The sequence below is a fragment of the Sorex araneus genome, chromosome 3 (assembly GCF_027595985.1).
Source record: "Sorex araneus isolate mSorAra2 chromosome 3, mSorAra2.pri, whole genome shotgun sequence".
In the NCBI taxonomy this organism is placed as follows: Eukaryota; Metazoa; Chordata; class Mammalia; order Eulipotyphla; family Soricidae; genus Sorex; species Sorex araneus.
The window spans coordinates 222,465,777-222,486,842 of record NC_073304.1 but is presented as its reverse complement, the minus strand read 5'-3'; the positions used below and the strand labels follow the sequence as shown (position 1 = coordinate 222,486,842).

The 21,066-nt window shown below is 55.6% G+C and overlaps 2 protein-coding genes across 3 annotated transcripts; one reads left to right on the top strand and one right to left on the bottom strand.

Moving 5' to 3' along the window:
* Positions 1-5,245: 5,245 nt before the first annotated feature.
* On the bottom strand, positions 5,246-14,465 carry DUSP3 (dual specificity phosphatase 3). The gene is made up of 4 exons (XM_055131237.1): positions 14,278-14,465; positions 11,116-11,342; positions 8,951-9,144; positions 5,246-7,538 (listed from the first exon to the last, which is right to left on the bottom strand). Exons 1-4 carry the CDS (start codon positions 14,400-14,402, stop codon positions 7,524-7,526), a joined length of 561 nt encoding a protein of 186 aa, XP_054987212.1. The 5' UTR covers positions 14,403-14,465; the 3' UTR covers positions 5,246-7,523.
* Positions 14,466-14,524: 59 nt separating this feature from the next.
* Positions 14,525-20,454, top strand: CFAP97D1 (CFAP97 domain containing 1). 2 transcript variants are annotated; one of them, XM_004620981.2, is made up of 7 exons: positions 14,525-14,808; positions 16,300-16,441; positions 17,255-17,325; positions 17,573-17,691; positions 19,319-19,442; positions 19,792-19,848; positions 20,334-20,454. In XM_004620981.2, exons 2-6 carry the CDS (start codon positions 16,318-16,320, stop codon positions 19,846-19,848), a joined length of 495 nt encoding a protein of 164 aa, XP_004621038.1. In that variant the 5' UTR covers positions 14,525-14,808; positions 16,300-16,317; the 3' UTR covers positions 20,334-20,454. The 2 variants fall into 2 exon arrangements, with proteins under 2 accessions (XP_004621038.1, XP_054987213.1); XM_055131238.1 differs by having other exon boundaries at positions 14,525-14,830.
* The last annotated feature ends 612 nt before the right edge of the window (positions 20,455-21,066 follow it).

The following is a 21,066-nucleotide window of genomic DNA, read 5'->3' as shown; positions in this document are numbered from 1 at the left end:
ACAGTCTCCAGACTCCCGGCATACCGGCCATTCTGCTGGCCTCAGCCCATGCTCCCTGGGGGGCCTGTGCAGGGTCACAGGCACTCCCTGGCCGGGACACTCAGTGTGCCTCGCAGCCGGGGGCGCTCGCAGTGGAGATGTTTCAGGGCCAGGCTGAAACAAGGAGCTCCTTTCTCTCCTTTCTCTTTTTTAGCACCGGCTTTTCTGTTTGTTTCTGGTCTCCCAGCAGCCCATTATGGTTTCAGTCAGCACTTTGCATCCTCTGGAAACCCGAATGGATGCAACCACAAAGCCCCAGCCCTGGAGCTTGGGGGACCAGCTCATTGCAGAGAAAGCAACGGGCTCTGTGCGGCCGGAGCAGTAGGAAGGTCTGGGGTGACCAGAGAGGCTCAGGCAGCTCTGGGGGAGGCGGGGAGGGGGGGGAATCTAGTCACACCTGAGGTGCAAGGAAGAAAGTGGCAGGGAGGGGGGGCGGGGGTGGAGGAAGCTGCCCCTGGAAGGAGGCCGGGCAGAGGGCCATGGCCTGGGTCTCCTTGGTATTTCCACTGGGCAATGAATCAGCGCGCCCCACCTGCAGGGCCACCTGCCTGGACTTGCAAGGCGGGTGTCCATCTGCGGCCTCTGTCCCTCCTTCTTTCCATCATCCATCACTCCTCACATGAATGCAGCCGCTCTGACAGTTTTACAAGCCAGACAGAGGCCCCTGCAGGAAGGGCCTCTCTGATCCCTACTTCCTCAGTCAGTTTCCTTCGGGGCAGACAAAAACAGCTGTGGCCATTGTTGGGGAGGACCTATCGCTGCCACCAGGGCTGGGGGTGTTGTCCCCTTGTCTGTGACCCTCCACTGCCTTTTGCCTTGCTCTGGAATGCGGGTTGTTAACCCTCTCTTGGCCGCACCGCTGACTTCTAGCCGCCCTGAGTTCCTGGAGCTGATGAGGTTGAGGTTGGAGCCCAGCAACCGGTTGGCAGCAAATGTGGAACTCTGCTGCCACCTGCTGGATGAAAAGGGCAAGACAGAGACTCGAGGAGGGCAAAGCAAAGGGTTCTCTCTGTATTTGTTTTCTCTTTATTTAAAACTGAAGTAAGAATGTTAAAAGAGGGGGGAAATCAAAGAATCCTGCAGCTTGAGCGGGGTATGTAGCAGGAAAGCATGTGTCTTGAATGTTCCAAGCCCAGGTTCTACCCCAGCACCACCACCAAGAATGCATCGGACTTAATCTTTTCAGTGATGTCTAGCCCTTGGAAGGACTCTCTGTCGTCGAATCAAATTCTCACGAGGTAGCTGAGAGATCCTCTTCACTCACTGCTCACTTCATCTCTTATAATTACGCAGTATGCAGATTTGTAATTGATCAGGGCTAGATAATTCTCCCTGGCGTTTTCCCCCCTAGGGTCTTAGCTAACTTCTACTAGAGGGACATGTAGGTTATTTCCTTGTCCATAGAAATTAGTCAGAGGGAATGGGTCAAGGGGCCAGAGCACATGTTTGTTTGTGGTTTTGTTTGTTTACTTGCTTTTTGGGTCACACCCGGAGATGCTCAGGGGTTACTCCTGGTTCTACACTCAGGAATTACTCCTGGCGGTACTCAGGGCACCATATAGGATCCTGGGGATCGAACCCAGGTGGACCACATGCAAGACAAATGCCCTCCCCACTGTACTATCGCTCCCAGCCCCGGAGCACATGTTTTGCATGGGTTTGATCCCCGCATTTCGTGGCTCCCCTGAGCACTTGAGAGTGACCCCAAGGAAAATAATTTATCCAGTTCACCTTTTTATATTAGGTCGTTCTCAGTTCACTTATATAGGTAAGAAATAATCTGAAACATATGAAAAAAATAAATAATCTGGGACCAGAGTGATAGTGCAGGGGATAGGACATTTGCCTTGTACATGTTCAATCCCAGCATCCCACATGGTCCCCCAAGCACCCCCTGAGTGCAGAGCCAGGAGTAACCCCTGAACATCACCGGGTGTGACCCAAAAAGCAGAAAAAAAACCCAAAAATAAATTATCTTAAACACATAAAATAATCCTAAATACATAAAAAAATAACTTATCTTAAACACATAAAATAATCTTAAATACACAAAAAAATAAACAGAAAATCTGTTTCCTTCACTGACCTCCTCCTAATGCTTGCATCTCATAGAACTGCAATACCAAAGGGCCCGAAGCAATAGTCCAGCGGGTCCAGCCAACCTGGACTCCACCCCCAGCACCACATACGGTCCCTTGAGTCCACCAGGAGAGGAGCAATCCCTAGCACACAGGAGGAAGTCCTGAGCATGGCTAAGCAGTGTGTGTGTGTGTGTGTGTGTGTGTGTGTGTGTGTGTGTGTGTGTGTGGCACCAGGTATCAAAATCAAAGCCTCCTACGTGTGAAGCATGTGCTCTAGCAAGTGACATCCTGAGCCCAAGTTTTATATCCACATTCTCATGCCAGTTTCCCGGGCTTTATTTGTCCATGGGGGAAAATACCGCATAAGAGTATTCATCTTCGTGGGTATAGAAACAGATCAACTCTACGACCACAAAGATCTCTCTCCTTGCCCTTCAGAACCAGACCCGCCTCTTCCCATGCCCCTTCACTTCACCCCTACACCACGGTTCCCTTAATTATTCTCCATTTCCATCATGGAGTCATTTCGAAAGCGCTCTGGGAAGGGAATCAATCAGTCCGCAACCTCTCAAGGATGACTCTTCACTTTGCTGAGCTCCCTGGAGATTGGTCCAAGTTGTTGCCTTAACAATGTGTTCCCTTTTATTGCTGGGTCTTATTTCAAGAAGAAAATGGATTATTCTTGTCTGCTTGCTTGTTTGGGGACTACACCCATCGGTGCTCGGGGCTACTTGTGTGGAGAAACCATGCAGTGTGCCCTGGTGCCAGGGAGGAAACTGGGGCACTCAAGTGCATGCAAAACATGTGCTCCGGCCCTTTGAACCACCTCCCCGGGCCCTCATCAAGGTCTTTCGGTTTAGCATGGAGAGATAGTACAGTGGTTAGGGCACTTGCCTTGCACACAGCCAACCTGGGTTCAATCCCTGGCACCTCATATGGTCGCTAGAGCCCTTCCAGGAGTGATTTCCTGAGTACTCCCAGGTGTGCACCACCACCACCAAAAAAAATTTTTTTTTTTAGTTGAAGGCTACTTCCAGAAGTGAGGGCTGGTTCCGAGGGGGAACTGTTTGCCAGAAACATTGCAGCTTCTCCAGGAACCTCAGCCAGGCCCTGGGTCTCACAGCCGCATAGAAGCAGTTGTGGGGGTTCAGCCTCGGAACTGTATCCCGGGTCCTAGGAGATGGTGTGCGTACCTGGCCCACACGGGGACCCAGGTTCGATTCCTGTGACTTTGTGGCCTCCCTAGCATGGTTGGGTGTAGTCCTGGTGGCCTCAGCACTGCTGGGGAGACCCCCAGAACTCATATTTCACTGCCTCTATGTTCTGGAAGCTTCAAGATCAAAGTGTGTATTGGGGGGCGGGCCGAGGCCTGAGGGCTGGCAGGATCTGTTCTCTCCTCGGCCCAGGTTCCTAGCTGGCGGGCCTTCTCTTGCATTCCTTGGCTCACAGAGGCCAACTCTACTGTCCTCTCCAATGCTGCTCTCCCCGCGTGTGTCCGTGTCGTGTCCCGACACCTCCTTAATATAAGGACACCAGTCCTGTCTGATCAACGCCCACCCCAGTGATCTACCTCCTCATGCATGCAGCCCCCCACGACCCAACTTCCAACTAAGATGCCGTTAGGAGGATGAGGGGGTCAGTGCATTCTGGAAGACACCCTCCTGTTGGGATGTGTCTCACGAGGTGCCAAAGTAAAGTTCAGGCCGCCTTTGTTTTTGAGCCACACCCGGCGATGCTCAGGGGTTACTCCTGGCTCTGTGCTCAGGAATCACTCCTGGAGATGCTCAGGGGAACCGTATGGGATGCCAGGGAACGAACCCAGTTTGACTGAGTGCAGGCGCCCTCCCCACTGGACTATCGCTTTGGCCTGGGTTGCTGATTTTGTGGGGTGGCCTCCCAAGCAGTTGCTTGGAAGGTCCAGGGACCCCATTGGCGATTCTTGGGCCATCGGGTGAGAACTCAGTGCAAGGGACTGAGGATAAGGTACTGTTGGGGGGTGGTACTGGGGGTACCCAGGCCACGCTGATGGTGCTCAGGGCCTCCGGAGTACACCTGGCAGGGCTGGGGACCCATGTGGTGCTGGGGTTAGAGCCAAGCTGGGTAACTGCTGTACCATCTAACCTGATGCTTTTTCTTTAGTTTTTGGGGGTCCTGCCTCCCATGCAGTGCTTGGGGGCTCCAGGGCTACTCCAGGTGATTCTTGCCAACTGAGCCGGAACGGTGAATAGTCGGGCCTGAGGAGGTTAGTGCTGGGGAGGCCACGTGGAGCCGTGGATAGAGCCAGGGTCAGACACTGGCAGGCGAGCCCCCGCCCGTCCTCTCTGTCCACCCCACTGTGTGCCGTCCAAGCCAGGCCCGGGTTGCCGGCAGGCCTGGGCTGCTCTGACGACTTGGGGTTTTATTCCTAATGGCCTGTCCCTACGTCCGCTTGCCAAAGGCTGAAGGCAGCCAGGCCTGCTGCCAAGCGCTGAGCGGGGCCCCCAGCAGCTCAGGGAAGACATCTTCATCGAGCCATTCCACCAGGGAGGCGGCGACCGGTGCCACCAAGAAAAGGGTCCAGCAGCGACCAGTGCCACCAAGAAAAGGGTCCAAGGCACTTTTGAGGACAAAGTTTTATGGGCCTGGAGAAGAAGGAATAGTCTTTGGTCCAAGGCACTTTTGAGGACAAAGTGTTATGGGCCTAGAGAGAAGGAACAGTCTTTACTGGGGAGCCAGGCAAGAGGAGGGGGCGGTGAAAACCTGGGACCCTCCTGGGAACATGAACTTGGACATGCAGAACCAAGGGAGTAAGTTCTGCTCACCTGACCCCTGGGGCTTCTTGGCTGCGTTCTCAAGCAGCCTTTGCTCCTGCTGCTCATCGCTATCCTGTCCCCAGCAGCGAGGGCAGCACAACCGACCCCTTGAGTCCCTGAGTCCTTCAGGGTCCAGCACAGGTGGGAAGTCCCCGCTTGGCCATTCAGCAGCATTCTGAGGGCCAAGAGGAGAGCTGAGGATTTGTGGAATGTACCCCTGAGCCTTTTATTTAAAAAAGAAAAAAACGGGGTGTGGGGGAGTGTTTAAAACAAACAAAAGCTAGGCGAAAAGTACAAGGGGAAATCAACTGAGGACCCAAAAAAAAAAATCACTTTGTTTTCCTGTAAGACATTTATTTTGGTTACAGTTTTAGTATTGTAACACTGATTTGAGACATATTATCTTAATTTTAAAACCTGGATCCCTCTGGCCTCTTCTGTCCAGAAAATTCATACTTTGTAGGCGAGTCACCCGAAAAGTTGCCAAGTGGTAAATTAAGCTTCCAACCCATCAGCTTTCTCAACCTAGTTTTAACTGGATAAAAATCTTGACTTGGGTCATCATCATGGTCGGCTCTTCACTGCGGACAGTGTTGGATGACAGAGAGAGCTCCCCACCAGAGCAGTTCATATTGTCAGGATTTTCACTGAAACTTCCATCTGGGCCTGAACTCCGGATGCAGAAGGTACCCATCCTTTTCCAAGCGTCCATTCCCACGGGACGCAGCGCCACCTGCTGGTCATCATCTTACTACACGCTCCCCCGTCAATTCCAGGTGGCATTCAATCCCCAGTGGGGAAATTCAGAGACCCCCACAATATCAGAGCCAGAAGGGACCCGAAAGGTCTGCCTCCAGGTCCCCGGGTGTGGTGGATGGTTTCTACTCTCAAGATAACTCCGGGAGAGAAACTGGTCTGCGGAAGGTGGACTCCCGCTTCAGAATGTAGCAGAAGACCACCAGACGCGCTCTCATTCTGTCCTGGGGGGTTTGGAGTGGGGGTTCTGCTAATCAAAGGTCAGGGGAAGGGGAAAGGGCACCCTGAGTTCCTATCCCATAAGTTCCCAGGGGAAGAAAGCTGTGTGAGAACAGCTTCCGCTTCCCTGGACTCCTACATAATTGAATTTGGTTTGATTTTACTTGACCCCCCCCCCACAAAAAAAAAAAAAAAAACGTAGGAGCAAAACTTCGTGGAACACTGGGGATTCTGAGATGAAAGTCTATCAAGAAATCCCTAAAAAGTACAGGCGTTAATTCTCGGTAGCCTTTCTTCCCTCCTCCCCCCAGTACAGCCTGGTTAGCTGACCTCTGCCTGTATTGTGGGCCCACCAGGCTCTGGCCACACTGTGAGGTGACCACACTCAGACCCAGGAGGGGAGTCCAGCTCCAGAGGCACATCCAGAAGCTGTGTCCCCAGCACCCACTTCAGGGTGCCCTGTGTGTCCGGAGAAAAAACCCAGAAGGCAGAACCCAACCGGTTCTTAACCAATGCTTCGCTTCCGGGACAGGGATGCGCTTGTGCTAAGTCTCTCCCCACACACCACAGAGCTCACGGTCAGGGGCGTGAGCGCAGGACGTGCCTGAGCAGCAGAGGAAAGGAAAGAAGTCCCCTGAGGACCTCAGGAGTGGGACGCCCTGAAACACTGCTTCCGGTGTGCCGTGGAGCCGGCTGACCTTTGCTCACTCTGAACCTCGGAAGCCCAGTTCCTTTGTGTTTGTTTTGGGGGACACACCCAGAGCAGCTCGGGAGTTATTTCCAGCTCTGGGCTTGAGTGTGTCCCCCCGCCCCTGGGGCGCTTGGGGAACCATAAAGTGCCGGATATTAAACTCAGGCCTTCTTCATCAAAGCCAGCACCCCAGCTGCTTGCTGAGGCATCTCGCCAACCCATGTTCCATTTTCTTTTGGTTTTTGAGGGGGTGTTCTGGGAGAGGGAAGAGGATGGGTCACACCCATCTGTGCTCAGGGGCTGTTCCTAGCTCTGAGCATCCCTGGTGCAGGGGCTTCGAGCCAGGGGTGCGGCCTTACCCTGTGCTCTCTCCAGCCCCATAAAAAAAAAAGTGTAAATACATGATTAATGGGAATTTGATTAATGGGAGGATTATCAGCCATTATCAGTGAGGTGCTCAGTTTTCTTGATTTTCTTTTTTTGGCTTCTGGGCCACACCCACCTGTGCTCAAGGCTTCCTCCTGGCTCTGTGCTCAGGGATCATTCCTGGCAGGGCTCAGGGAACCATGTGGGATGCCAGGGATCGAACCCACGTCAGTCATGTGCAAGACAAGTGCCCTCCGCCTGCACTACTGCTCCGGCATACCCCAGGTGCTCAGGTCTGAGGATGGCTGTGTCACTGACACGGTCGCCTGGGTCACCGGTTCTCAAGGAGCAGCCCGGGCCCTTGCGTGCTCAATCTTCGCTGTCCAGGAAAGGTGTCCGGGAAAGGCGCTGTCCAGGCTGCACAGTGCTGCTCCTGCCGCTACACGGCGGCTCCTCGTCCTGCCCACTCCGGAAAAGGCACATTCCCTGCCTGCCTCGACCAACCGGTGAGCGCGTCCTGGAGTGCAATTTAAAGCGTGTCTTAGCGAGCCACGACATCCCTGATACGTGCCAAGTGAGTCACTTGGCCACTCCCTGCAAATGAACCCAGCCATGAGTTTAGGGTTCTAGGCGCTAAAAGCACCCACCAGAACAATGCTCTGACGCTAACGGGTGTGGAGGAGGAGGTGGTGGAGAGGAGAGGAGGAGCAGGAGGAGGAGTGGGAGAAGAAGAGGAGGAGGAAGGAGGAGAAGAGTAGGGAGGCAGCGGTGTGGGAGAGGACTAGGGAGAAAGAGTAGGAGGGGTGGGGAGGAGGGGGACAGGACAGGGGAATGAGAGAAGAGGGAGAGGAGGGGAGCGGGGCGAGTGTGTGCGAGGCGATGGCATGGGAGCACCTCCTGGCTGACATTGGGAGTCTGGAGCACCTGCCCCGCGGCCCCCACCCCCCCCCCCCGCGCCTGACCGCGAAGCCCCCCAAGCCGACTGGACACAAGCCTGCTGCTTCCTGGCCAGAGGCCTGTGCGTGAGGGCCAGCGCCTCCCAGCTCATCTGCAAAAGGTCCTGAGGAGGCGTTTCCCGGGGGGGGGGGGGGGGGGGGGGGCGTGCCCAGGGGCCGAGACCCAGCCCCGCACAGGCGCACACGCGCACACTGCCGCTGTCTGGGAATGGCAAGGGAGGCAGAGCGCCGGCAGCGGGGCCGCTCTCGGCAGTAACACTGTAATTCAGGACGCAACCCTGATCGCTCTCCAAATGGTGGGGTTTTTAAAGAGGCCGGACTTCAACACCCTGTTTTCTAAAAAAGAAAAAAAAAATACCCATAGCCCAGACACTGCCCTGCGGGCACAGCACGTGACTGAGCGCAGCTGAGGGCGGGACCCCCGTGGGCTTCGGGATGCGAGCCCGCCAAGGCGCACGCTCTCCAACTGTGGGTCCCCAGGGAAACGGCCAGTGCTGGGGTCTCTAACCCGAAAGAAATCTTGACAACGGGGGATGGGGGGGGTTTCCTTGTGGAACCCCCACACCAGCTGACGGCTAGCCGGGTGCTGCCCTCACGGTTGGCCTCTGCCCGTGGGCAGTGTCGGGGAGACGGATGCGCTGGGGAGCAACCGAGCCGACGTTTGCATAGTTCCTGCAGTAAGCCCTGAGCACAGGAGCCATGGTCCCCGCCGGGAGAAGAGGGTGAAGGGCAGCCGTGAGGGATGGGGAGGGCGTGACGTGGACATCGTGGGCCTCACCAGCCCACAGGCCTCCCATCTGGGCCGGGGGGGGGGGGGGGCCCGGGGAGCGACAGCACAGCAGGAAGCGAGGGTGCCCGCCTCAGCCGGCTTCCAGGTATGCCCCGCCCCGGGGGACCGTGGCCCAGGGCGGTGGTGGACAGGCTTGTGGCAAGAGCCTGGTGAGGCTAGGAGTGGGGACAGTGAGTATTTCCTAAACGTGGCGGTGTGGGCCCCCCTCCCCCGTGGCCCCCCCCCAAGAAGAGGCAGTTGGAGGGAGCCTAGAGTTTGACCTTCCCCTCCTTGGCAAGTCTGTCGTTGAGCTGGCAGAGCTGGGCCAGGAAACCGTCGTTGGGGCCGATCTCCCGGTTCTGCCGGACGACGCTCAGGGCGGACTTGACGTCCATCTTCTGGCGCATCATGAGGTACGCGATGACCAGCGTGGGGGAGCGGCTGTACCCTTCACGGCAGTGGACAAGCACTCGGCCTGTAAGGCACAGGGGCCCCCAGTGAGCTGGGGCCCTCCTTCCACCCCCACCCCTCACTGTGGTCCAAAGGCCCTGTGGAAGCAAAGCCCTGAGGGGCCGACATCCAGCCCCAGAAGGGCCGGAGCCCGTGCCTCGACTCCCGGGCCCGCCGATCGGAGAAAGGGGAAATGAGAGCACCGGCAGTGCAGCCCTAACCAGACACACGAGGGGTCCACAGATAGGAGGGGGTGCCCTAGAGCGGACCTGGCACATGAGCTGTCAGGAGGGTGGGCAGTCCCCCACCCCGGGCAGGATGCGGGAGGCAGCTGGGATGCGTTTCGCAGGGCTGCACTGGTTTCTGATCTTCTGTTTTGTCTGGGGGCCCTATCCGGCTGCGCTCAGGGCTTACTCCTGGCTCCAGCTCGGGGATCACCCCGACGGGCTATATGGGGAGCCGGGGATTAAACCTGAGTCGGCCACGTGCCAGGCAAGCGCCCTCCAGCTCTGTCCTGTGGAGTCCCTCGTATTCTGATCTTCCTCTGGGTCTGGTCGGAGGTCGTGCGTGCCAAGTCACACACTTGCGCTGTGTGTCAGCCCTGCCTAGGGCTCCCCGGCTCCACCATAGGAAACCTCCCCCGCCACACAACTGCAACTCCCCCAAGGGCCCCCGCTCCCTGCTCCTGAGCCCACACTCTGCAGAGGCCACCAGCCGGCCAGTCAGTCTGAGGGGCGCCTCCTCTTGACCCTGAAGCCCACAGAACTCATTTCTGTCCCTCACTCGTCCTTGGCAGCAGCCGAGCTGACCACCCAAGGCCACAGTGGGCAGCGGGAGACAAACAAGGGTGTGGCAGGCCTGGCCCGCCCTGGTGTAAACAAGGCCACCGTACCTGGCGCCGCAAACACTCGAGGTGGCGTCGGCCAGAGAACTGGGGTCTCGATTTCCGGACCCACGAGCCAGCCCAGCAGGGCTAAGGCCTACAAGGTCACAGAGGGAGCAGGTGGAGTCCAAGAGCCCTGGGACTGCTGAGTGGACGAAGGCCTGAGACGGGGGGAGGACAAACTCCACACCCTGCCCTGTTCTCCCCCGCCAGCAGCCCAGGGCCGCCCGAGAGCAGCCTGCGGGTTCCTGGGCCGTTCAACTTTCCTCCCTGGCCCCCGACACTTCCCAGGCAGCACCGAGAACCCCATTTCTAGAAGCTGCAGCCATGTCCCAGCAGGCTCGGGCCCGAGTCAGAGAGGCGAGGGTGAACAGGCTCCCTGGAGGCCAAGGAACGGCCAAGGAAACACGGGCTAAACGCAGAAAGGGCAAGTGGCTGGCGCTGCCCCCTGACCTTCTAGGATTTCTCTCCAACACCGTGTCAGCTTCGGTTTCTTGCCTTTGGTTTGGGAGCTGCAGGAAGCAATGGGCCCGGGCCCGGGTTTGCAGATGCCAGCCAAGGCAGGCAGCTGCCCCGCTCCCCCTATCTGCTCCCCCTCCCCAAGTGTCTGTGAAATCCAATTCCAGCCATGAGAGATGGAGGGGAAACGCCACTGGGGATTCCTAGGGGAAATTGGGTGTGCACTTAAAAAAGGAAACGAGGAGCAGGTGGCCATTCCATCTCATACTGCCTTTGGTCCTGCTGGGGTGTGAGGGCTGGATCTGCTGCAGCCATCGTGGCACCCTGAGGGCAGAGCCCAGGACAGGGGGTGGCCAGCCAGAGAGGCAAACACCAGTGCACACAAACAATAGGAAAGAATAAACCTGCATGACTGAAGTCATCTGGAAGGGGGAAACAGATCCTCAGTAAAAGTTTAGTGAAGTACTAGGTCCCCCCAAGAGTGCTTAAAGAAACAGCTTCTGCCCAAATCGCCAGGGGGTGGGGGGGCGGCCGAGCCCCAGGCTCTGTCACTCCAGCAGTGCAGGTCTGCCAGAGACCCGCGTGGGCTGTGTTCTTGGAATAGCCCCGTAGGTGCCGCCCACCCCCCACCACCGTTCCCCCCCAGGCCCTTACCGTTCTTCTGAGCCAGGGCCTGGTCGATGAAGTCTGCGGCCTTTTCGAAGAAGGCGCTGAGGTTGAAGTCCTGCGTGTCGTTGGCCTTGATGCCCAGGTAGGTGATGCCCGAGTCCTTGTAGAAGCTGGCACTGGTGTTGACATGCATGAAGGACCTGCCCTCGGCGGCATTCAGGACGTGAGTGATGCCCAGCTTCTGCAGCCTGGGGATGTCTTGAGCCACAGACCTAGACGGGGGGGACAGCGAGCAGAGGGAACAATGAGCCGCCTGACAGGCAGCCTGGAGGAAGGGGGGAGGTTAAGTCTCTTGGTGGAGAAGGGAGCCTCCTGGCTCTGGCTACCCCCCCACGCCCACGGCCTGCTTCTCCAGCCGCACCTGATGGTCCTCCCCTTCTCCCCTCAATCCCTGACGGCCACCCATGTGACCCTTGGCCTGGAATGCCCTTCTCCACCTTCCTGCTCCCTACCAGGTGGTGTGAGAACAGCCCAGTGCCCCCATCTACTCTGGAACCAGCCCGGCCACTGAGCCGGCCCCGCCAGGTCACCCCAAACAATTCACTTCCCCTTTTTGTAACTCAGTTTCCCACGCTTAAAATGGGCTCCTGGGGGTTGATTTGACTGAGGAAACTGCACGTGCTCCCCCTGGAGCTAACGGGTTCAATGGGTGAGACCCAGCTCAGCGCTGGGCTTTATCCTACAGGGCAGGGCAGCCTGCTGCCAGGGGACCGGGCAAGGAGCGGAACTGACGCCCTCCAGGCAGCCTCTGTCCCTGGACGGAAAAGCCCACAGCCCTCTCCTCCCCACCCCCGCCCCAGGGAAACCCTTCTTGCCGCAGCCCACTAGCGCATATGGGGAGCTTGCTCGGGTGAGTTAGCATCTGGGGAGCAAGGAAGTGGCAGCTATACAGGCTGAGATTACAAAGCCCTCTGAATCGTCAAAGGCCGCCTTTATTTCGTCTCCCAACAACATCCCAATTCAAACTGCAGTTTCCACTTGACCACACGCCTTCATACGTGAAGCCTTGTGCCCGTGATGGAGGAGGGATGGAGCCCACACTGCTGAAAGCACGGCAGGAGGAAGTGCTCGAGCCCGTGTGGGCTGGGGAAGCTGCCTGGCCAGAGGCTGCCTTCCTCCAGACACCCCCCCCTGCACTGGCTTCCCCCTCACTCTGCCTCGCGTGCCCACACCCACTGCAGAGACCCGGAAAATGTGGCTGCCACAGCCTCCTCTCTGTCCTGGTTTTGTTAAGGGGATCCCAGTGAGCCTGGGGCTGGTGCGAAAGCAAAACGGCCTTACAAGTGGGAGGCTGCAAGTTCAATCCCTGGTGCCACCCTGGTGCCATGTGCTCATGATGGTCCCATCAGATCTATTGTCCTGGGAATTCCAGGCACTACAACAGTGAGGACAGTCTCTGACACACTGTGTGTGTGTGTGTGTGTGTGTGTGTGTGTGTGTGTGTGTGTGTGTGAGAGAGAGAGAGAGAGAGAGAGAGAGAGAGAGAGACCGCACACAAGGCAGCTCAAGCATGGTAGCCAAGCATGTGAGCACTGGAACCTAACATATGAGCAACACAACCAAAAACATGTGTGTGACCCCTTCAGTGTAAAGGAAGGGGAAGCCGGGGTGGAGGAGGGCTGGTCCTATAGGGAGAGGGGGTACTAGGTGCTCAGTCTATCTTCTATGCTGAATACCCTCCATCCCCACCATACACACACACACACACACACACACACACACACACACACAGCCCTGGGGTCAAGTCAAGGTCAGACTGCTTCAGGGGTACATCTATCACAGCCCTTGCCGCTCTAGCTTCCACCATTCCCAAAGCTGGTTTCCCCTTGGGAAGCAGGGACAGCTGCACAAATGCCCAGCGCAGGGCTTGGGCACGTGCTAAGCCCCTCACTGCCTGGTGCTGGAGGGGGAGCGAGCCACTCTCAAGCAGTTATGGACTGTGGGTCTCTGCTCATGCCACTGCAGGACTGTGGAGCAGAAGCTGCTGGAAACCTCTACTAACTTTTCCAGGGATCTCTTCCTCTCCCACTGACATTCAACAGCAGCATCAGCCAGGGCCGTCAGGCCTCAAATGCAGAGTTCAGTGGCCTGGTGGAGGCAGTCTGTGCCCGGGGGGCTGGGAGTGTGCCTGACAGACTCCTGCCAGCTTTGTGCAGCCCCCCAACTTGTGGGAGTTGTCTGCAGGGGACGCAGCAGGTCCTAACAGGGTGGGGGGTACAGGTGTGAACCTAGCCCAGGGTGGGGGGGTCCAGACATTGACCCTGTCTCTAATTTGTCTCCTCTGCACAAAAGAAGGGGGAGGGCTCTCGGGCCCACGGAGCTTAGAGTGTTGGTCACTGGGGTCTCAGGAAAATCCAAGCCAAGGGCTCCCTGACCCTACCAGGGCAAACACCTGCTTGCAGCTGGTGCTTCCGCACTGGGTCTCTCCTGCTGCTGAGAAACCTGCTACTAATGTAACTAAGAATAAAGGAAATCAGTCCGTTCAGAAGGGATGAATAAACATGCATTTCCTGGGCGTGAGCAGGTGAGGGAACTTTCCAGAGTGACACTTCGGGATCTGACGAAGGTCATCGATGGCTCGTTCCTGAAACCCATGAAAGCCAAACCCCAGCTAGACGCTGGGGAGCCAGAGCCAGGTGCAGCCCGCAGGACCTTTAGTTAGGGTCCCTACAGGTTCTGCGCCTGCGCGACCCTCGCACGGTTTCTCACCCCCCCCAATACACACACGCGTGCGCGCGCCTAGGCTGTGACGTCAGTCCGTTGCCATGGCAACGGAGGCGCCATTGCGAGATGACCTCACTGCGGAGTCGGGGCCGCTGTCACATGACCCCGCGGAGCACAGTAGCCACCTGTTCAGCGAGCTGGGCTGCCCCGACCCTGCTCCAGGACCCCGAGTTGGGGGACGGTTTTGAGTCGGATGCTGAGCGCGCCCCAGCGGGCCCCGCGCTCCCGGGGAAGCAGGGGCCGACCTTGCCGCGCGCCCGCCCCCGGGCGGAGACCGCGCGCGGGGTGGGCGAGGCCTCCAGGACTCCGACCCCGCGCGGACCCCGCTGCCCACCCCACCCCCAGCTCCTGACGCCCCCCACCCCAGCTGGCGGGGGGGACGGGGCGCCCCAAGGGACCATCGAGGGGAAGGGGGCGACTCACGCGTTGCCCACGTAGATCCGGGGGCTGACCTCGTTGCAGGGCTGGCTCGGCAGGCTGTAGCAGCCGCTGCCGTCCGACAGCAGGTCGTTGAGGTCCTGCACCGAGAGCTCGAACGGGCCCGACATGGCGGCGGCCGGGCCCTGCGCGCCGGGCGGCGGGGAGCGCAGAGAGAGGCCGGGTCAGCGGGCGGGGGCGGGGCTCCGCGCAGGCCACGCCCAGGGGCGGGGCCACGGCGCGCGCGGGCGGCCCGGGGGCTGCTGCTGCAGCTGCTGCCGCTGCTACCAGCGCCCGCGGACGCCGCGGGGACCCGGCGGCCCGGCCAAGGGTTTGTTTTCCTTCGGAATCGTTCTACACCAGGAAGGGCTGTCGCTTCATGGGTCCAGTACTAGGCGCAGTCTCAATCCCAAGGGTCATGTCTTTCGCTTGCGGACACCCGGGTTCCGCCTGGGAGCTCTGATCCCCTCTAGGACGACCTCTCTCCTGGTCTTCACCAACCCCGGAGCTGGTTACAAACACGCTGTCCCCGCGAAGGTCAGACTTCCCGAATGGAAAGGTGCATTTTCCAGGACCCCCAGCTCTTGAGGTCCCGACTTAAGTCTAAGTTTGAGAAGCAACCAAGTCAGGGGCACCTTTCTTTCCACCTTCATTCAGAGTCTCAGTTTGCTTCACTCTGTGCGGCCAGGCTTGAGATTCTGATCCCGAAGCAATTACTTAACCCCTCTAGCCTGCGTGCTTTGGGGAGAAAGGAAAGCGTTTAACAAGGACCCCTAATTCCCAGGGCTGTTTGAAAAATCAGATGGATGTGACAGCTTGGGAACCAACCAGCTGCTGCTGAGCACTCAAGGCAGAGTCCCTTTCCATCAGCAAATGTGTTGAGAATAAAAATATTATTTTTGAAATAATGAACTCAGGCATAACTGACTTTTGTGGACTATCAAAGCATGTTGCCGGAAAATGAAAGCACCAAACATAGGTCAATCTAGCATGGCGGAGGGGGGGGAGGAAGAAAAAAAAATCTAGCATGGCAGATTCTTCATGTTGATATTTCATGCTGTTGGTTATTTGCACACAGCTCAGTGCCAATGACCTTCCAGTGCTCAGGGGTTACTCCCTGCTCTGCACTCTGGGATCGTTCCTGGCAGGGTTTGGGGGACCATATGAGATATCGGGGATTGAACCTCAGGTCAGCTATGGTGCAAAGCCAACGCCCTGCCCAATCACTGTACTTTCGCTCCAGGCCCCGACCTTCCTCCATTGTAAAACTAAGAATTTGCTTCTGGAACAGAAACGGCTTCTAGAAGATCCCAAGGGTGACAGTAAAGAGAAACCTGTGTGGAGGCTTTCCACGTTGAAGAACTCACTAGGCCCCCACCAGGGACAGCACCCCCCCCCCAGGAGGCCTTTGAAGCCCTTCCTGGAGCAGCTGTAATACCTGGAGAAGCCGCTGGGTGTCAGCAGCCTCTCACTGAGGACCCATCAGGAGTAAGACTGGCCACGTAGTCCCCCCAGGCCCCCCTCCCCCCAACACACACACAAATAGCTTCCTGGCTGACCCCCACCCTCGCTCGCCAGAAGCAGATATAGTCCCCGGCATCCCAGCTCTGACACTAACTTGCCAAGTGCTGTTTTGAGCTTCATTTTCCTGCATCTGCAAAATGAACAAATCAACAACCGTGATCATTCAGGTCATTTCTTACCTCCTCTCAAAGCTGGCAACTCATGACTTAGCTTCTAGTCCAGGGCACCTAACAAGGCCGGATTGCAAGCCCTACTAAGGCCTTTCCCACAACACCCCCCCTCCAATACCTCCATCAGGCTGGCATTCCCAGGGGGTGGGGAAGCTGCCCTCATCTTGAGGCCTGGCTTAGCTTCCAAGGAGAAATGCAGAGATACCTGAGCGTGTCCTGCTGCTCCTCCGCCCTCCCTGGGTTCTGTCCCTGATGTCATAACTATGTCACTATGACACCGAAGCATGGAGGCCTCTAAGTGCCTCACCAAGGAACTGCGATCTCATTTCTGAAGGGAGTCTAGGAGGAGAAGATGAACAGTTCCTTGGATTACCTAGCCTACCCCGTCATCGTCTCAAACCATCGCCAGACCACAGCCTTCAGAAAGAAGTTGGACTTTGGCCACTACATATTTCACAAAAATAGGATACAGATAGGTAAGTGGGCCACTGGGCCGGGCATGTGGGGGCCATCTGAGGGTGACGGGCCCTCCCCCCAGCCAGCTGCCAGTTTCATTACTGTGAACGGTTTAAAGCTGAGGGGACTTGGAAAGAAGGGAGGATTCCCCTGTGAGAGGCAGGAGGCCCTGAGGGAAAAGGGGTACGGGGCCCTTTCTTTGGGTTCAAAGAATCTTTTTCTGCACATCTCACTTTTTCTAGCCCTGTTGTCAGTTTGGGAAATTAAACTAAAATTCCTTAATTGAATTGAGGTCACAATGGAAAATGGAAAATGGCTCAAAATAGTGTTGTTGTTGTTTTTTTAATGAGAAATTGCGTGTTATTTTATTTATCTATTTTGTTTTGGGATGGCTACACCTGCCAATGCATAGGGATTACTCCTGGTTGCAGTGCTCAGTGGACTATACAGGATGCCTGGGATTGAACCCAGTTGACTGTGTGCAAGGCAAACACCCTACCCGCTGTGCTCTCTCTCTCTCTCTCTGGCCCCGTGTTTATTTGTTTTTAACGTTTTGGTTTAGTTTGGGGTCCATCTACACCTAACAGTGCTAAGGGGCTACTTCCAGCTCAGTGATTGCTCCCCACAGGACTGGGGGCGTCACCATTGCAGGGACTCCAGCCTGGGGCTCCAGTGCACATATGCTGTGCTCTAACCCTCGCTACGATCTGCCGGCCCCTCATTTGAAACTCTAACGGAGTGATCAGTGGGGCTGCTGGCTAGACTGCGGCTGGGTTTCCTGAGGCTTCTGAGGGGACCCATGTCCCTAACCATGCTCTCCTGTCCTTGCGCAGTGAAGCCCACCGTGGACACCAAGCCTCCGGCCGCACACACAAACCACATTCTGAAACTGAGCAAGATGCAGGTATGGTCTTCGAGTCTGCTATGCCCTCTGGCCTCCATTCCGCTCCTCAAAGGCCCCTCCCAGAAGCTTGGCCATACCCAGCTACCCCAAAGATGCCTTCACACTCCCTCACCGCCCCCTCCTCCCCACCACGCTGCTCCCCCTCCGGCCTCAGTCTGCCCCCTCCCCTTTCCTTCAGTCCCGGGGGCAGTGGGGCCCCGTGATTCCATATTTGATGTCACTATGCTGGGGTGGGCTTTCTTACCAGTGTGAACAAAAGAAAATCGACAAAATCGAATATGAAAACAAGCAACTGTGTCAGAAAATCGCAAACGCTCATCGCGGGCCTGCGCAGGTGGATTGTTGGAATGAGTATTTTTCCAAAAGGTTTGTTGCCGTTCATTTAAGGGATGTTGGGTGTCACTTCCCCCCCGGCTGGATTTCAGAGGGAGGTTTTCCTGGGAGGGGGAAGGGAGGCTGCAGGGGAGTTATCTTGAAGGCTAACCGAAGGCCACGTTAAGGGGGCAGGGAAGGACCCACCAGAAGGGACAGTTTCTGGCATTTAGGAGCTAAGTTTTATTTTCCTAAGATACTTTCTGGCATCCTATTCCAAGTTTATTACAAGAAAACACAGTTGGCTTTTGTAGAGTGAAGGCCTGAGCTGAAACTATAGGCAAAAAATTCTCAAAATCAGTTCCATGTATTTTTCCTAGCCCTTACCATGCACTCAGCACTATAAATCTAGAGGAAAACAGCTCTATATTTCCTGCCCAGGCAGAATCTCGCACATCAGAGCCTGGCAAGCTACCCATGTGTGTTCGATATGCCAAAAACAGTAAGAATAATGGGCCTCATTCCCCTGACCCTGAACGTGACAGGGACGAATGAGACATTACTGGCGCCTGCTCGAGCAAATCGATGAGCAACAGGATGATGGTGATACAGTGGTACAGTGATGTTTTCCGCCCTTACAGAACTCAGGGTCACTGCTGGGAATGACTCCACAGCGTGGTCAGGTTTACCAGACAACAGTATTCCAGGGCAAGAAGGGGGTGGGGTGCGTGTTTGTAAGGTGGGTGTCACCGGGACTTTCCTTCACTCTTGCATACTAGACCCTGAAAGTTGAGGCATGAACCTGATCTCCTCAGCCTCCATGTGATTTACCCATTGCCAATGGTAATTTGGGTCTCAATCCTGATTTCTAGAAACATCCTCGGGGAATTTTTACAAAATTCTCAGGCTTGACCTCCCCCTCCAAACCAAAGATGTAGAATCTTTTGTTTTGTGTTTTGGACCACACCTGGTGATGCTCAGGGGTTACTCCTGGCTCTGTGCTCAGGAATTACTCCTAGCAGTGCTTGGGGACCATATGGGATGCCAGGAATTGAACCTGCATGCCAGACAAATGCCCTTCCCACTGGACTATCTCTCTGGTCCCAAAGATGTGGAATCTTGTCATGTGCAGTGGGACTGGGCACCCCCACCCTAAGCTTTTGCCACTCCGGGCTCCAGAGCAGGGAAGCCTTGGGCTCCTGGAGGATGATCTATTCCCCATCAAGAGTCGGTGTGGAATGGGCTTGAGCTTAGCACAGTGGGTAGGGTGTTTGCCTTGCACGTGGCCGACCCAGGTTCGATTCCCAGCATCTCATATGGTCCCCCGAGCACTGCCAGGGGTAATTCCTGAGTGCAGAGCCAGGAGTAACCCCTGTGCATTGCCAGGTGTGACCCCAAAAAGCAAAAAAAAAAAGTCAGTGTGGGTTTAAAACCTCATACCTGGGCCTAGAGCAACAGTATAGCAGGTACGGCATTTGTCTTACACGCAGCCAACCTGGGTTCAATCGCCAGCCTCCTGGATGGTCCCCGAGGCCTGCCAGGACTGACTCCTGAGTACAGAGCCAGGAGTAACCCTTGAGGCAGGTGTGGAACAAAAACAACAATAAAACCTTCATGCCCTCATCTCTCCTATACTCCATCCAAAGGGAGAATTTTATTCTGTACTTTGTGTGTTTTTCAGCTTAAACAGAGAAACCAGGAATCGGGAGTTAGTGAGAATCACCATGGAAAACCAGGGTATTCTGAAGAGGCTCAGTGATCGGAAACCCCATTATGACCGGAAGTCTGCTGAGCTAGATTGGCAGGTATATGGGTCCATCCACGCCGAAATGAATCTCCTTAAGCTGTGAGGGGGAGATCATGGGAAAAGCAACCATCACTGTCAGGAACGGAAGCCATCAACTAACCTGCTCACTTCGGCAGCTGGCTAGGCACCGGCTTCGGGAAATATCCAATAGCCTCTTCCCTCATTCCTTAATTCATTCCAGAAGGTACAGTCAGAGAGAATATGGGCAGATGACTGGTGTGGGCCACTGCGGGGTTTTAAAAGCGTCCACTCCCTGGCCTTGGTCCGTAAGCCTTTCCTAAGACAGCTTTAGATCTGGGAACCGCAACTTGCTTTGACATGCATCTTTGATTTCCTTTTACTTGAAGAACTCAAGACGCTACATCCGAAATACAACAACGTATCTTCTCGCCCAAGATGAATAGGTATGTCTGACCCGGCTGCTCCTTCATAGAACCCGTTGACCAGGGTTGCTTGCAAAGCCTCAGGAATCTTTATAGATGGAGGAGGATGGGGTGGGGGCGCCGGGAGGTGGGGACTGTTGTCCTTCTCTATATTGACTGGCCCTTCATTCAGGCTCACAGGCTCTGCGTTTCTCTTCCCCACAGTGAGAAACGCATGTGTCAACAGATTAGAGGCGTTCTCAAATCTAAGGGGGAATAACTGGTTCTGTCAGACATGGAGAGGAGGTCTCGTGGTTTTCAAATTATGCCTCTGTGGCATCACGTGTGTCTGCCACTATTCAGGAGTCCTGTTGTTGTGGGCATTTTGTACCCGTTGGCATCATTGCTGATGGTTACCTGTGGTGTTTCTTTGCCTGGGGAGGATAAATGGCTCGGGCTAACCAATGAACAGTTCTCTCTAACTGATGCTTCTCCCTTTCTCCTCCTCTCTCCTCCCTGAATACAAGAATACTCACCATGGGAAAAGTTTTCAAGAGAAGTACTAGATTTTCTTAACTGCTTAGAATTTCAAGATATTCCTGAGTGGTTTTGATGTTCGTTCTTAGGATACAACAATAAATGTTGCAACCAAAAAAAAAAAAAGAGTAAGTTTTATTTAAGGTACCCAAAGGCATTGAGTTGTGGATCTGGGGAGATCGTACAGCAAGTAGGGCACTTGCCTTGCATGCGCCCAACCCGGGTTCAATCCCTGGTATCCCATATGGTCCCCTGAGCACTGCCAGGAGTAATTCCTAACTGTAGAGCCAGGAGTGACCTCTGAGCATCGCCAGGTGTGACCCAAAAACTGAAAAAAAAAATTTACAAACCAAACTGCCATGAGTATTTGTGCACAAGTTCCTGCATGGAAATAAGTTTGTTTTGGCTGGAGTAAATGATGCAAAGCAAAGGGCTGGGTCAGAGGGTAAGTCCATTTTAAAGGAAATACAATTTTTTAACTATAAAAAAGGAACTATGAAACTCCTTCTCGAATGGCAGCAGCATTTACATTTCCACCTGCACTGGCTAGTGATCCCATCTCTCCCTTCCTCTCCAGCATCACCATGTCCAGTCTCAGCTCCTCTGATATCTGTGTAGTAACATCACTGATGTTTGTTTGTTCGTTTTCTTTCTCACTGGTGGTTTTAATGAAAAGTTTTCTCTACTAATCAATGAACAGCCTTCACATGATTATGGGCATCT

Bases quoted from the DNA above. Each gene is read 5' to 3' on its own strand.
- DUSP3 (XM_055131237.1), bottom strand. From the start codon at position 14,402: ATGTCGGGCCCGTTCGAGCTCTCGGTGCAGGACCTCAACGACCTGCTG. The intron at 11,343-14,277 runs GTGAGTCGCCCC...CCCCCCGTCTAG, and splicing joins CGGATCTACGTGGGCAACGC to GTCTGTGGCTCAAGACATCC. The intron at 9,145-11,115 runs GTAAGGGCCTGG...TGTGCCTTACAG, and splicing joins GGCCCTGGCTCAGAAGAACG to GCCGAGTGCTTGTCCACTGC.
- CFAP97D1 (XM_004620981.2), top strand. From the start codon at position 16,318: ATGAACAGTTCCTTGGATTACCTAGCCTACCCCGTCATCGTCTCAAAC. The intron at 16,442-17,254 runs GTAAGTGGGCCA...GTCCTTGCGCAG, and splicing joins CAAAAATAGGATACAGATAG to TGAAGCCCACCGTGGACACC. The intron at 17,692-19,318 runs GTTTGTTGCCGT...TGTGTTTTTCAG, and splicing joins AATGAGTATTTTTCCAAAAG to CTTAAACAGAGAAACCAGGA.